Genomic DNA, 15,494 nt, shown 5'->3' with positions numbered 1-15,494 from the left:
GTGCCACACATTTCTCCAAGACTCCACTCATTTTTTACTATTTTTTTCTCCGTATACTTCAGATTACATAAATCCTGTCAATCTTTTTCACTGATTCTTTCTTCTGCCAATTCAGATAAACTGTTGAGCCTCCTCTAGTGAATTTTTCATTTCAGTTATTGTACTTTCAACTCCAGTGTGCCTGCTGTCCACAGTGCAAATGAGAATGAGGTCAGCTCTCCCAAGAGTACCCTGCCCTTTCTAGGTGGTAATTACAGATTGTCAACCACTAGGAAACTGTCCAGAGCACAGGGATTGTGAAGGCTAGGACAGATGAAGGAGCAGGTGTGGATTTTGTGATCCACATCAAGTCTCAAAAAGCCTCCAGAAAACTTTAAACCTTTCAGATGGAGCCTCTTAGATATAAATTTGCCATGGGGACTGCAGGTAAGGGGACTACTTTACTTAGTCAAAAGTTTCGTATCAGAAGTTTAACTTGATGATTGGACACCACGTTCCTTTTGATAAAAAATAAATAATGTTTAGGGACTCAGGCCAGTCAGGGGTTAATTTGATTTGTGCAGAGAAGACAATTTTGTCAAATAGAAATAAATGGGCCAAAAGAAGTTCTTTGATTTAAGATGTACCTATGAGACGCGGTCTTTTTCCATGACCTGGAAAAATGCCTTCAGAAACTCCCCTCCTGGAAGTGGGGACCAGCCTTCCTTTTGAGTCTTGAGCTGTGGCCATTTGCAGACCTCATATGTTTAAACAGCTAAGATCAGGGCAGGGGAGGTGAAACACTTGATTTGGGATACAATTTGTGTCCTGAAGGTGAGCCAGGCATCTGCCACGGCTCAGAAATGGGAATGAACAAGTTTGTGGAACTAAAGCTGAGCTCCAGTTTGAGGCAACCCTAGGTGGTAAGGTTTGACAGCGACTTCGGGACAGTGACCACTGCAGATCCACCCAGCTTGCTGGAGGGCACGTCTCTAGAGCCGTAGTGCGGGAGCCTTGGTGTGTGCTTGTTGAGAGGATGCCTCAGCCGATAGGTTCTCACTTCCAGGTGGTGCCCCTCTGAAAGTGGAGTTCTGGGCAGAGCTGCAGTGTCCTAAGCTGGTCACAAACCTCCACATTGAACCTCTATACTGCTCTTGCCTGGATGACTCCTGGGGGGATCTGTAATGTGGTTTGGGTTTAGTTTGCTTTGTTTTGTTTGTCGGTGGTGTTTCTTTGGGATATTAAGATTCTCGCACAGCAAATGTAGGCAGAAGCGAGTACCTCGGGGCTGGCACTGGGCTGCCACAGGGGAGAGATGGGAGAACACAGCCTGTGTTCACACGGTCTCCCCTCTGTCAGAGGGTGGCCCAAGTGCTGTGGAATCAGCTGAACAAGGAGACCCGGGAACATCACATCATGTGTGTGGAGTTGTTCTACCGGCTGCACTGCCTGGCCCCGACGGCCAGCATCTGTGAGGACATCATCTGCCACGCCCTCCTGGACCCCGACAAGGTGAGTCTTTGCAGCCGGTAACCTCCATCCAGCAGTGGTCAGACTCTCCGCGCTCAGGCAGGCTCACCTGTATCTGGTGGGGGTCTTTCTGGGGCTCCGTGGACATCCCAGTTAATGAGCAGGCATGGTGCATTAGGAACATTTTAATAAATCAGTAATTTCAGGACCAGAAGGCCTGCAGAAGCATGAGCCATCCCCTACAGAGTCATATCAAGGCAGGGAGATCTTCCCAGGCTCCCATGGTGTTTGTGGGGCTTCTGGAGCTATGGGTGAAGTAGACAGTCGTAGAGAATGTGTTGGCCTTTGAAGCCCCAGCTCGTCTTTGCCGTCAGGTCGTGTCCTACTGTCTAAGCCGTTCAACCTGGCACTACCAAGGAGCATGAGGGGGCCAAGCTCTGTGTTTTCCTTCAACCACAGGCCTACATGTGGCCCTGGACTTGGGCCAATGCTGAGTCTGTAATATGCGCTTTCCTAAAAATGCATCCATGTTAAAGTGAGGATGCGGGTCCTCCTGTCCTCCAGGTCCCACCAGGCACTAATGAGACTCCAGCATCTCTGCCCTGGTTGCTGCCTTTCTCCTGAGCTCCTGTTTGATATTTAAACTGGATTTGCTGCCACTGAGAACAGTGTTCTGTTAAGAAATCAGGTTCCTCACTCTTATTTCTGTCCTAATCAAGGGAACAAGATTGGAAGCTCTGTTTCGATTTTCTGTCATCTGGCACCTGACGAGGGAGATCCAAGGCAGTCGGGTGACTTCTCACAATCGCTCCTTTGACAGGTGAGCGAGTCTTCATTGTAACTTGCCCTTAGTGCAAAAGGCCACTTTGCAGAAGTTCTGGGTCAGCGTGTCAGGCTGGTGAGGGAGGGGGATGTGTGAGATGGAAAACATGACCCTGTGCTCTTGATGCAGAGCAAACAATTCCTGTGATCCCCTAAGTGAATTCAGACCAGATAGGTGTGAATACCTGGTAGGAATTTCCTTAACTTGGTCATGGAGGGAGGAAGCCCAGCACATGTCAGAATCACCCAAGGAGCTTGTAGAATGTGCCCCACGAGGGAGCTTTGCAGGGAAATGAAGATGGTCTGGATCTCGATTGGACGGCAGGAACCCCGCGTGTGTACGCTTGTCAGGTCATCAACCACACCCTGAAGACGTGTGTTCTATTGCAAGTGCATCCTACTCCATGTTGTTTTTTTTTTTTTTAAATTCCCTACCTTGTTTCTGAAGTTGGAGATGTGGGGTCAGACAGCCTTAGAGAGATGCCAGCTGATTCTGACGCCTGAGCTCCCCAGCCCAGACTTGGGGTGAGGCTTGGGCATCGGGGTTTTATTTTTTATTGAAGTATATTTGATTTACAACGTTGTGTTAGTTTTTGGTGTACAGCATATTGATTCAGTTATATATATATTCTTTGTCATTACAGGTTATTGCAAGATACTGAATGTAGTTTTCTGTGCTATACATTAGGACCTGTTGTTTATCTCTTTTACATACAGTAGTTTGTATCTGCCAATCCCAAAACTCCTAATTTCTCTCTCCTCCTCCATCCCCTTCGGTAACCATAAATTTGTTTTCTATGTCTTTCTATTTTATGAATAAGTTCATTTGTATATATTTTTTAGATTCCACGTATAAGTGGAATCATATCATATGATATTTGTCTTTCTCTGTCTGACTGACTTCACTTAGTAAGATAATCTCCACGTCCAATCATGTTGCTGCAAATGGCATTATTTCATTTTTTAATGGTTGAGTAGTACTCCATTGTCTACATATGTACACCACGCCTTCTTTATCCAGTCATGTGTCCATGGACATTTAGGTTGCTTCCGTGTCTTGTCTGTTGTAAATAGTGTGGCTATGGACATTGGGGTGCATGTAGCTTTTTGAATTGTAGTTTTCTCCAGGTATGGCATCAGAATTTAGAAGCTCCCCCAGTGACTAGCTGAAGGCAAGGTTGAGATCCCTGGTCCTTCCTGCCTGGGTCCTCAAGCCCAGCCTGGATGAAGCTTTCTGAGGGCATCCCAGCACACGGGGCCCTGAATGCCGGCCTGACGGTGTGCTTCCATACCCCACCCCCACCCCGCAGGTCCCTGTTCGTCGTGCTGGACAGCCTGGCCTGCACGGATGGCGCCATCAGTGCTGCCGCCCAGGGCTGGCTGGTGCGGGCGCTCTCCCTCGGCGACGTGGCGCGCATCCTCGAACCCGTGCTCCTGCTTCTGCTCCAGCCCAAGACCCAGAGGACCTCCATTCACTGCCTCAAGCAGGAGAACTCAGCAGGTGAGCACACCTCACGGGCTGGGTGCTGGGCCAGCTGTGTGTCGCCAGAACCCTGGACTTGGGATTGAGGAAGGGCTGGCGTGGAATCCAACCTCCCAATGTGACAGTCAGGGCACTTTGGCCTACTTGGTGGTTTTGCCAGATTCAAAAGGTACGTAGGTACTTTGTAGGGACGTTTAAATCCTAAGGCTCAGATGAACTGGCACTTAGGAATGCCAGGTAGCGAGTGTGTTGTTTTCACTGAAAAATCTAATTTTTTTATGTTATAAAGGAAAATTTTAATAAAAATTTACAATAAAAATAGCTGAATCTTGATTCTTTGGCTAGAAAAAACAATTCAAGGGCATCTAAGGTAGGAGGAAGGGAAAGCAGACCATCCACCCAGAGGTCTCTAAGACCAGCCCTTCACTCAGAGAAGTAGTCTGATGTCTGGCGGGAAGTGAAGTTTGGGTTGGCCAGGCTCGCAGTTCTCAGACCTGGGGCGGGAGAGCTGAGGTTGCCCCCAGGTCTGAACGATCAAGAATGTGGAAATTTGCATGAGGTCTCATCCGTTATACTTGACCTATAAAAATTACTTCTGCTTGGAACCCTCAACAACAAGGTAAGTGGTTTTTTCCTATCCACTCTCTAAGGTTCTTTCCAGCTGTTAACAGCTAATCAGAAACACAGAAGAAGTCAACCTTTGGGTTCTGAGAACTTTGAGAGGCATCTTTAACACAAATTTAAAAGAGTCAAGGTAGAAAGAAGAAAAGAAAGAGACTAAAATAAAACTGATGAGTTCATTGCGTTTCAGTGTTTAATACCTAGCACAGTTTCTGAACTGACGTTACTTCTCACAGTGGCTGTATTTTATGACTTCCTGCAGTTTTCTAAGTGATGGTTTTACAAGTTTTAATTAGTTTGTTTGGCTCACTGGGTTGTAAATACTCACAGTCACAGTCTTATCTTACAGAGAAAAGCTGCCTAACGCCTAAATAAGCAAAGATTTCTGAGGTGGCTTCCTCTTTACAGGGCTCCTTGCCTAGAGCTATAACTTGTGGTTTTTCTGTAGAGGGGAAAGCTGGCTGCCTTCTCAAAGAAGAGACGTTTTATTACTCCACATCCTAAGAAAGTAAAATTCAAAGATGTTTAAACTAAGCACCTTCTTAAAAGTTTGGCTTCCATTTATGGCAGCTAAATTTTTAAGTGTTTCCTTGTTGTAAGAAGAAAGTTTTAACTCCACGGTTCGTTGAGTTTTGAAGGTCTCTTGGCACCTCCTCTAATTCCTCTAATCGAGGTTTAATGCTACCTGCCTAATGAGAGAAAATGTGTTTTCTCTGCCATGCTCTTTCCCTGGAAGCAACTAGACGTGCTTGCCCTCCACACTCCCTCTGTAATCTAATTTTGAAATACTGTTGTACACATCAGGCAGCTCATCTATTTCTAATATCTTAATTCTCCCTTCTTTCCTAATCTGGCTTAATATTCATGGACTAGATCTGTTGAAAGTTGCATATTAAAAATGTTTGGTAACACCAAAGATGCCTGGCTTTTCACTCCTTTTTAAAAGACACCTGAGCACCTTAAAAGATTGTGTATTTTCTGATCGCAGAGGGACTAACATGCTTGTTTTATAAATTGGAATAATTGGAAAGTAAAAGTACACGTGAAAGTCCTTGTGATGCTGGCTGGTACAGCGCGTTACCGTTAATGGTTCAGCAGATACCCTTCCAGACTTTTTCACTGCTGCGTATAATTCCCTCCTGTAAATGGGCTCATCTATACAGCTGGATTCTTCAGCTTGGGTTTTTTCTTTTACTTAATATATCATACACATTGCTCCATATCAGTACATGTAGCTGTATCTTTAAAAAACCCAAACAGTAAGTAGCATGTGCTGTGAGTTTGTCAACCCGCCTCTTCCTATGGATACTTTTATTTGCTTTCCTGTTTGTTTTTATATAAGATGTTTCAATGATACGCTTTTAGCTTTGAAAACCTTCTGCTGACGTTTCTGTAGGATAACTTTTTTGAAAGGAAACTCCTGGGAGAAAATGATAGGCATTTTTTTTTAAAATAACCCTCCCCCAAAACTTGTGATATTTATATTTTCTATGACAGTGTAACTAAATTATCCAATTTCTTGAACATTTTAAAAGACCTGTTCACTTTACATGTCTGCCTTCCTTTGGTAATGTAATCTAGACTCTAGTGATGTCATTTCATGGGAGAATTTTATTTTGTTTTATTGTGTTGTTTTTTTACAATTTTTTATTAAGGTATAGTTGATTTACAGTATTACATAAGTTTCATGTGCATGACATAGTGATTCACCATTTTTAAGGGTTTATAGTTATTATAACATATTGGCTGTATTCCCTGTGCTGTACAATATATCCTTGTAGCTTATTTACTTTATACATAGTAGTTTATACCTCTTAAACCCCTACCCCTGTCTTACCCCTTCCTCATGGCAGAATTTTATAAATATTGATCTTTCTGCCTGGCTTTAAGACAAAGATCACTCTGGAACTGACTTATCCTAAGTGATCTTCCTGTTCTGAAGTCGTCTGTCATCTTGTAATTTTCAGAAGACTGGCATCGTTGGTTTAACAGGAAGCATACATCTTGCAAAGAGGCGTGGGGCGTGCCTGACCTTCAGGAGGGCAGCTCTGCAGAGAGTGTGCCCCTGAGCCAGCTCACCACCGTGGACCGCGAGGCCATCTGGGCCGAGGTGGAGAAGGAACCAGAGAAGTGCCCGGCGGGCAGCGATCCAAGTGAGGAAGACGTTCCCTGCTCCTCAGACCTGCTGGACGGGACGGCCTGCAGCACCGTGGACAGCAGCGAGCATACCGAGTCTGCGGACGCCGAGTCCGGCCCCACGGACAGCGAAAACACGTCCTCCCTCTCCTCCCCTTCCCATGACCCACAGGAGCTGAGCAGTGGCGAGCAGTGCTGTGCGTCCATCCCCGGGGCCGGCAGGGGCCCCCACAAGCGCTCCACTCTGCTGGCGGCCTTCCAGGCAGAAAGCCTCAAGTCCAACGCCAAGTTGAGCCTGACGCGCGTGGACTCAGACAAGACCCAGGCTTCGGAGTCGCTCTCCAGCGACGAAGAAGCTGACCTGGAGCTCCAGGCCCTGACCACGTCCAGGCTGCTGAAGCAGCAGCGGGAGAGGCAGGAGATGATTGAGGCCTTATTCAAGCACATCCTGCTCTACCTGCAGCCCTACGACTCCAGGCGAGTGCTTTATGCCTTCTCCGTGCTGGAGGCCGTGCTCAAAACCAACCCCAGGGAGTTTATTGAGGCTGTGTCCGGGACCAGCATGGACACCAGCTCCACCGCGCACCTAAACCTCATCTCCAACCTCCTAGCTCGCCATCAGGAGGCCCTCATTGGCCAGAGTTTCTACGGAAAGCTCCAGACCCAGCCTCCCAACGTGTTCCCCCACTCTCTGCTGCTCGAGCTCCTCACCTACCTGTGCCTGAGCTTCCTGCGAAGCTACTACCCTTGTTACTTGAAGGTCTCCCACCGAGACATCCTCGGCAACCGGGACGTGCAGGTCAAGAGCGTGGAGGTGTTGATTCGAATGATGACGCAGCTGGTCTCAGTGGCCAAGTCGGCCGAAGGGAAGAACGTGGAGTTCATCCACAGCCTGCTGCAGCGGTGCAAAGTCCAGGAGTTTGTCCTGCTATCACTGTCCGCGTCCATGTACACGAGCCAGAAGCGCTATGGGCTGGCTACATCGGAGCGAGGCAGGGCCCCGCGGGAGGACAGCATTTTTGAGGAGAGCCTCATCAACCTGGGCCAGGACCAGATCTGGAGCGAGCACCCCCTGCAGATTGAGCTGCTGAAGCTGCTGCAGGTGCTAATCGTCTTGGAGCACCACCTGGGCCAGGTGCAGGACGAGGCCGAAAATCAGCCGGACCTGTCCCGGGAGTGGCGGCGGACGCTGAACTTCCAACAGGCCATCAGCGCCATGCAGTACGTGCAGCCCCACCCCCTCACCTCGCAGGGGCTGCTGGTCTCGGCCGTGGTGAGGGGCCTGCAGCCGGCCTACGGCTACGGCATGCACCCCGCCTGGGTCAGCTTGGTCACGCAGTCCTTGCCGTACTTCGGGAAGTCCCTGGGCTGGACAGTGACCCCCTTCCTTGTCCAGATTTGCAAAAACTTGGACGAGCTGGTCAAGCAGTATGAAAGCGAATCGGTGAAGCTCTCCATCAGGTATGGTGAACCCTTGGATGCATTCCTGTTGCTTTAATGACGTCTTTTGTCACAAATGGCTGATTTGCTCTAGAAGCCAATTGGAGGGTAATTTCAACCTAATCAAAAGCCTAGTTAGCCTTGTCAAGAGGGGTAACTAAATGGTCAGCTCTTTTATTTTTAATTCCTCATGGCTATCCAGGCTAGTTTTGTGTTACAGGACAAGTCAGTCACTGTCCATTATTTTTGCAAAACAGAAATAAAAATGTGAATCCTCATCACAGAAATTCTAAAACATCTGGAAACATTTTTCCAAAGTGACTATAAAAATGTAAATCAGCACAAAAGATGCCTGTCATTATTATAACAATATCCCATTATGAGAGCCCCAGGTTCTTCTGAGTGATATCTCTCTGGTTTCTATGTTTATATGTAGGATGAAAAACCTTTATGGCCTTATTCTTAAAAGTCTCAAAACTAGTTTCTCATTTCTTCACTAAAGCGTAACCTCCAAGAGGGAAAACATTTCTCCGGATTATCCACTCACTCTTCTGGAAGGTCTGACAACCATTAGTCATTTTTGTCTTTTGGAACAACCCAACCAAAACAGAAAGGTAAATCATTTTTTCCTGAGTTCAAGACAGTTCTCGTATACTGTTTTGTCTTCGCTGGGGTTATGTCTGTTCAAATAAGAAATGTATTTATGTGAGTAATACAAATGAACATGCAAATGTTAATGAAAATGAACACATGCAAATAATGCAAATATGTATGCAAATATATGTGCAAATATGCACAGGTAAGTAATGCAAATGTGGTTTTGTTCTTGCTGGTACTCCCTGTAGGCAAGTGTAGCTCTCCACCAGGAGTGGATAAAAATGTATCTTTTTTCCATGTTATTTTTTCCTTGACCTTGACCTGTAGGAAGACATTTTAGCTATTGATGGTTCTGTCCTACCTGGGATTAAATTTTAGACTGCAGCCTGTGCTTTGGTTGAGTGACTGGAACAGTTTGTAATGAGGGGTCTCAGAGTCACAGACATCCATACATCTTGGAAAGAAAGTCTTGGCTTTAAATGCTCAGGGAGGGAGGCATTTTACTTCCAGACCCCATGTGGGACTTGCTTGGAAGAGCGCACCAGCCCATCCCACCATCCCACCTCATGGAAAGGGAAACGACACCACAGATGCAGCCGAGTCTCATATGTTCATTTTCATTTTTAGACCACTGCTATGAGTGACCCTACCAATTTGAAAAATGCCAAGAATGCTATTCTGGAAGAACTGCCTCGAATTGTTAACACCATGGCCCTTCTCTGGAATGTTCTCAAGAAGGAGGAGACTCAGAAGAGACCCGTCGATCTCCTTGGAGCCACAAACGGATCCTCTTCCGTTTACTTTAAAACCACCAAAGTGAGAGAGCTTCCTCTCTGGTTTTATTATTTCCTTTTCTTGTATTGTCCACCGAAAGTTAAAATATGCAGGAATATATACACACTTAATCAAACCTAATGTGCTCAGTGAATCCCAAGTTAGAAGTAAGTCGGAAGTAGAAATCTCCAGTTTGTTTATTAGAATAAGTTTCCTATTCATAGAAAGAAACGCTTTTTGAGTTGTTTTGTTTATTTTTTCCCCTTTGCCTTTCTTTTTTTAAAAACAAAAGTAAAATCCCTGGGGGTTCCAGGTGGGTTACCTGAAGTCTACAACCTGTTTCTCTCAAGCATGTCTACTAAGACAGTTTCGCCCTTACATTCTGCTTTTAGTGATGCCTTGAACACATTGAGGTGTCTTTGAGTTTTTTTATTGAACCAGAAGAAGCACACAGCCCAGGACAGTTCTAGTTCTGTTCCCTAACCAAACTTGGGTCCACTCCCTTGTGTGCAATGAAGCCAATCTACTGGGTTTTGGTGAAGGAAAGTGCAGCATTTATTGTAGGTGCCAAACAAGCAATGTGTGCAGCTGATGCTCAAAAAACCCCAACTCCCCAGTGGGTTTCAGGGAAGAGCTTTTAAGGCACATGGTCATTGTGCAGTTAGCTTCTTCCATTTGGTGAGGGTTTTAGTGTCTGTAAAACAACTCAGGAATGTAGTGAATGTAAAACAACATCAGATACTGTCATCTGTATACTTCAGGGAGCAACTAAAGATTCTGTGACTGCCGCGTGGCTGACTTACTGTTTAAATAGTTACCAGTTCTCCTGGCAAAACTACTACTTTTATCACTACATGTTCACATCCTTTCAATCATTAACTTTTGAACCAAGCTTCTGTGACCAGGGAGGCCTGGGAGACGACAGCTTTTCTACAAACAAGAAGCAGGCAGAGGACGTGGGGAGGAGTGGTCTGTCCTGGGAAGGCCCCACAGGGTCCTGCCCCATTACAGTTCACTCTCCCTTGGAAGCATCCAGGCACGTGACTCAGTCTCTAATTGCCGCGTCTAGTAGCTAAGAATTATCTGGCCCTGTCTCACATCAGCTGAGCACCTGTCGGTGCCAGGTGGTGTCCTCAGGGCTTACACTGGCATCTGGCAGCCCCGGTTAAACAAAACAGACCAGAGCACAGGGAGCCAGCTCACCTGGGTTCAGCCTCCTGCTCAGGTGCTTTGTGGGACTTTGGACAAGTTCATTAACCTCTCTGTACTATGGTTTCCTCAGTTGCAAGCATGATGCCAGGCATCATCCGGGTGCCCTATGTTTATTGGCATATTTAGTCTTCACCTATGATGGATGTACTATTATTATTCCCTGATTACAGATGAGGACATTGGGGTGTAGAGAGACTAAATGCTTTGCCCTCAATTGCACACCCATAAGCAGTGATGCTGGAATTAGACCCAGGCAGTCTGACTCCCAGATCGGCGTGCTTTTAGGTTCTATAACTCACAGGTAGGCTGCAAAATGTTCTGTCAGTTCCAGGAATGCCCTCTAAGGGGATCTGCTGTATTCCAAGCTGCCACAGGAACCTGCTTAAATTAAGCTTTAAAAATAAGTTCTAAAAAGGTTCAGAAAATCCGTAGGCACTCACCCTGAGCTTCAGTTTTCTCGTCTGTGAAATGAGTCTGTTACTAGTAGCCTGCCTCAGGGGGCTCAGGGAAAGATTCATTGTGATAATGGCTAACATTTATTGAGCACTTAACTCAAGCCCTCCCTGAAGGACCCGAGGCCTCCAGCTGAGACCCCCACAGTCTCTCTAGAGCAGAAACCGTGGTAGGAGGGAGAGGACATCTCCATCCCACGCTCATTTGTATCTAAGGTGATTCTAGACAAAGACAGTGGGGACAGAGCCCAAAATAAATTCATTCATTCTACAAACATTTGTGGGCCTGCTGCTGCGTACCAGGCCCCGTTTATAGCCCAGTGTTTAAGACAGAGGAAGTAAGTCCTCGTCCTGCTGGCAGGCACAGGCACTGCCAATGTAAAAGCAATGCTGAGAAGTGCTACAGAGAAACGAGGGCACTGTGACAGCGTGCGACCCAGGAACCTGACCTGGGCTGGGGGTCGAGGCGGCCTTCCCGAAGCAGAGTGGCTGAGCTGGGACCCAGCTTGCGGGGCGTTGATGGGGTGGGGGGTGTTAGAGGCTGGGGGACACGCAGGATTTACAGAGGGAGAAACGAGGTTTCGTGAATGAAAAAAACCCATGTGTAGCAAAAGGGAGGGTGACGGGTGCTGTCCAGGGCCATGTTGCGGGGTTATTTTTAATTGGTTACATAGTGAAATTAGTTAAGTGGTACTTATTCCTGGAAATTGAAAAAACATCCTTCCTGTTGAACATGAGCCCTTCCTGGGCTGGTTGACGTGGGGGCTTTCAGGGTGGGAACAGTGCTGGCCCCACTGTTTGGTCCCCTCTTTCTCACTGTGTCTGCAAGGCTTCAGGTGGCTGCTCGAAGGTGGTATTTATCACCTCCCTGGAGTCTCTTCTTGCTCAGCTCAGATAGCATCTGCCCGTCCACCTGCGGGCCCCCCATACTTCTCCTCCAGCCCCTCCCCTTCCAGGGACTTGCTAGGCCTGGTGCTGGGAGCACTAAGATGGACCCCAGGGCTCCCAGGGTTTACAGGTGGCGGTGAAGCATGTCGTCCGCCGGAGCCCTGATTCCGCTCTTCTTTTCTCTATTTTCCAGACCATACGACAAAAAATTTTAGACTTCTTGAACCCCTTGACAGCCCACCTTGGAGTCCAGTTAACTGCAGCTGTTGCAGCCGTGTGGAGCAGGAAGAGGGTGAAACACCACAGTAAGACGAAGGTAAAGCCGGAAAATCAAGGCGGTAGCTAAACTTACTCTGACAGAATACCAGAGTCACGTGTCATCAAAGGTGACGTCAGAGACCAACACGGGAAACTGTGAAAGTAGTTCCGCTGCTTTAAAAGCACGCAGTCAGACAGCCATACCTCGTGACACCGGGGTTGGATGCTGGGTGGGTGGCGGTGGAACTCGCCCCAGCTTCTGTTTTCTGACTTTCTTTAATGACTCCATTGTACTTACGGTTCACCTTTTAAATCTGGCATCTAATAGTATGCTTACAAGAATACACATAACATGTACATTTTAAATAAAGACTTTATAGGGCAGTTTTAGACTTACAACAAAATGAGAGGAAGGTGCAGAGATTTCCCATATTTCCCCGGCCCCACACGTGCACTCACTGCCCCGTTCAACATCCCTGTCACAGAGGTATGTTGTCTCCGTTGATGCATTTGAGACGTCGTCATCAACCAGGATCATCAGTCTCTTTTAATTTATAGAAATAATACTTGTCCATGATGGTAAAGAAAATTTAAATCATCACGTTCCTATGCCCAGACTTCAGTTTGCATTTTGTCTGTTCTTCCTCCACCAACTGGTCCATCACGAGGTCCTTCAGGAGCTCAGTTGACCTGTTTCTGCAAAACCAGCACAGCTTTCTTCCTTGGTTCCCTCTTCGACCATGCAGGCTCCTGCTCATCCCTCCCTCAGAGGGTCTGCCCCACCCCCGAGTGCTGTCTCAGTGCCCCACATGGACACCTGTTCCCTGAGAAGGCCTGAGAGGTTGGTGGCCCTGGCCACCCAGCTTAGAACCTGTGAGGGCTTCCCTGACAATAAACCTGATCCTTCCCAGTGCACATGACCACCTTATGCAGACTCCTTTCATCAAGTATACCTCCCACCCTGGGGTTTTCCTGCCGAGGCCAGCTAGTGTGAATCTGGTTTACGTGGTTTTCTTACTGTCCTCATGCTTTGGGGACTGTCTCTTGATATCAGCCTGTTTCCTTCAAATTAAGTCTATCTGTTTCTTAAACACTCTCTAAGCTTGAACTAACTAGAGTGACTGCCCCATCATCAAATGCACCTTTTATTCCTAATTTACAGCAGAGACTGATTACGTTATTGTAATTAAATGCCTGCCTCACTCTTTGTCAGGACCAACAGAGTCCTTTACTCAGTTTTCATTTAAATATTTGCTTGAAAGATTAAAACAAATCTCTTTCTCCAGGAGCAAGTATTATAGAGCACTTTCTGTGTGTAATTCTTATTTTTGTTTTCTCTCTGTGAGCTTTAAAGGAGTGATTTTTTACTTTTTTTTAAATTCAAGTATAGTCAGTTTACAATGTTGTGTTAATTTCTGGTGTACAGCATAGTAATTCAGTTATAAAGAATATATATATTCATTTTCATGTTCTTTTCATTATAGGCTATTAAAAGATAAAGAATGTAGTTTTCTGTGCTATACAGTATAAACTTGTTGTTTATCTGTTTTGTATACAGTAGTGTGTATCTGTAAATCCTGAGCTCCTAATTTATCCCTCTGCCCTCTCCTTTCCCCTCTGGTAACCATATGTTTTCTATGACTGTGAGTCTGTTTCTGTTTTGTAAATATGTTCATTTGTGCCCTTTTTTTTTAGACTCCACATATAAGTGATATCATATGATACTCTTTTTTCTATGTCTGACTGACTCCACTTAGAGTGGTGATCTCCAGGTCCATGCATGTTGCTGCAAATGGCATTATTTCATTATTTTTTATGGTTGAGTAGTATTCCATCGAGTATATATACACCACAACTGTTCTATCCATTCATCTGTCAGTGGACATTTAAGTTGCCTCCACGTCTTGGTTATTGTAAATAGTGCTGCTGTGAACACTGGGGTGCATGTATCTTTTTGAACTAGAGCTTCCTCAAGATATATGCCCAGGAGTGGGATTGCTGGGTCATAGGGTAAATCTGTTTTCAGTTTTTTAAGGGATCCTAAAGGAGTGATTTTCATTTCTACAGATTGTCCCCGTGGCGAGCGCATCCCAGCTCACCCTCGTCGACCTGACTTGTGCGCTGAGTACCCTGCGGACGGACACGGTGCTGCACCTGGTGAAAGAGGTGGTGAAGAGGCCCCCGCAGATCCGAGGGGACGAGGTCAGGAGCCTGGGGCCCCTCCAAAGGAGTGCGTGCCTCTGACTCCGCGTCTTATACAGTGTGTTTGGGAGGGAAACGGGTCACAGGAGCAACTGGGAATTCGGGGGCTGTAAACAGAGGTGTTTTTACCGGGCTTTGCAGGGATGGTATGAAATGTGCCTCATGGACTTCAGTGCTCCTGTTTTGGGGTGGGGACTGCTTGGGTCAGGGACCACTTCCATCCTTATGTCCCGCTGCGGGGCGCTCTGCAAGGACCTACTGTGTGCTAAATAGAATAAGTCCTTTAGGGGGAGGCAATAGCACTTGCCTCAAGCAACTTGCAACCTAAAAGGTGTCAAAGATAAGCAAAGCCGGATAATAATTAAAGGTGGAAAAGACCGATTTTATTCAGTAACAACTGCAGCAGGGGAGAGAGCAGGGCCCAGTTCAGATTTCTGCAGAGGTAACTGGGTGTTAGAGGCAGAGAATGAAGGGTAGGGAGGGTGAATGAGCTGAGGCTTCCACAGAGTCGGGGGCATGGAAAATGACAAACAAGCAGGAAGGGGGTTGGTGGATATAATTAGTCCATTGGGTTTGCAAACTGTAATGCAGAAGGTAGGTTCCTACACTCCCACGGAGACTGGGAGACAGGGGCCCTGTCTTTCTCAATGATGATAGTTCAGAAGAATGGCTCCTGGGTCTTTTGAGAAAGGCATTCCCGGGTTGTAGGCGACATACATGCATCTCAAAGGGAGAGGAAGAACTTATAACTATAAGCTTCTCTTAATACATGCTCTAAGGTAGGGAGGTCAGGAACCTGTCAGGTATTGGCTGAACCAACAGCAGATTCCTTCAGAAGCCTAGTGCTTTCCTCCTCGGACAGGCATTTTAAAGGGGTTGGGTTCATCACCCTAAGGATGTGGCTTTGAGCTGCTGGAAACCATGCCAGTGTTTGTTCACGTCTCCTAGTGTGTGGGGTGGATGGAATCTTTGTGCTAAAGGTACAACCTTGTGGACCAAGGTTGAGGCCTAGTCAAGAAGAGGGCTCGGAGGAGCCTGACTGGGCTGGGTAAAGGAGAGCAGCTTTGTCAGTGGATGAGTTAAAACTTTGCATAATTTTTATAAAGGTACAAAATTCACATCATAGGACTTAACTCACACTGGACATTCTGAGAAAGAGG

The 15,494-nt window shown here is 46.6% G+C and overlaps 1 protein-coding gene across 5 annotated transcripts in view; it reads left to right on the top strand.

Moving 5' to 3' along the window:
* The window catches only part of DOP1B (DOP1 leucine zipper like protein B), a 95,992-nt gene that overhangs the window by 56,141 nt on the left and 24,357 nt on the right, over window positions 1-15,494 (top strand). For all 5 annotated transcript variants that reach the window (XR_012504089.1, XR_012504095.1, XM_074357761.1 and 2 more), the window contains 8 exons: window positions 1,339-1,491; window positions 2,169-2,269; window positions 3,582-3,772; window positions 6,343-7,972; window positions 8,454-8,565; window positions 9,176-9,364; window positions 12,068-12,190; window positions 14,200-14,334. Coding sequence is in view for 3 of the 5 variants with exons in the window: in XM_074357761.1 (XP_074213862.1) it covers window positions 1,339-1,491; window positions 2,169-2,269; window positions 3,582-3,772; window positions 6,343-7,972; window positions 8,454-8,565; window positions 9,176-9,364; window positions 12,068-12,190; window positions 14,200-14,334 (2,634 nt within the window). In the remaining 2 variants the exon portion in view is untranslated. The remainder of the gene's footprint in view (window positions 1-1,338; window positions 1,492-2,168; window positions 2,270-3,581; window positions 3,773-6,342; window positions 7,973-8,453; window positions 8,566-9,175; window positions 9,365-12,067; window positions 12,191-14,199; window positions 14,335-15,494) is intronic.

Source organism: Camelus bactrianus, chromosome 1 (genome assembly GCF_048773025.1).
Source record: "Camelus bactrianus isolate YW-2024 breed Bactrian camel chromosome 1, ASM4877302v1, whole genome shotgun sequence".
NCBI classification, from domain to species: Eukaryota; Metazoa; Chordata; class Mammalia; order Artiodactyla; family Camelidae; genus Camelus; species Camelus bactrianus.
This window is presented reverse-complemented; position numbering and strand designations above follow the sequence as displayed.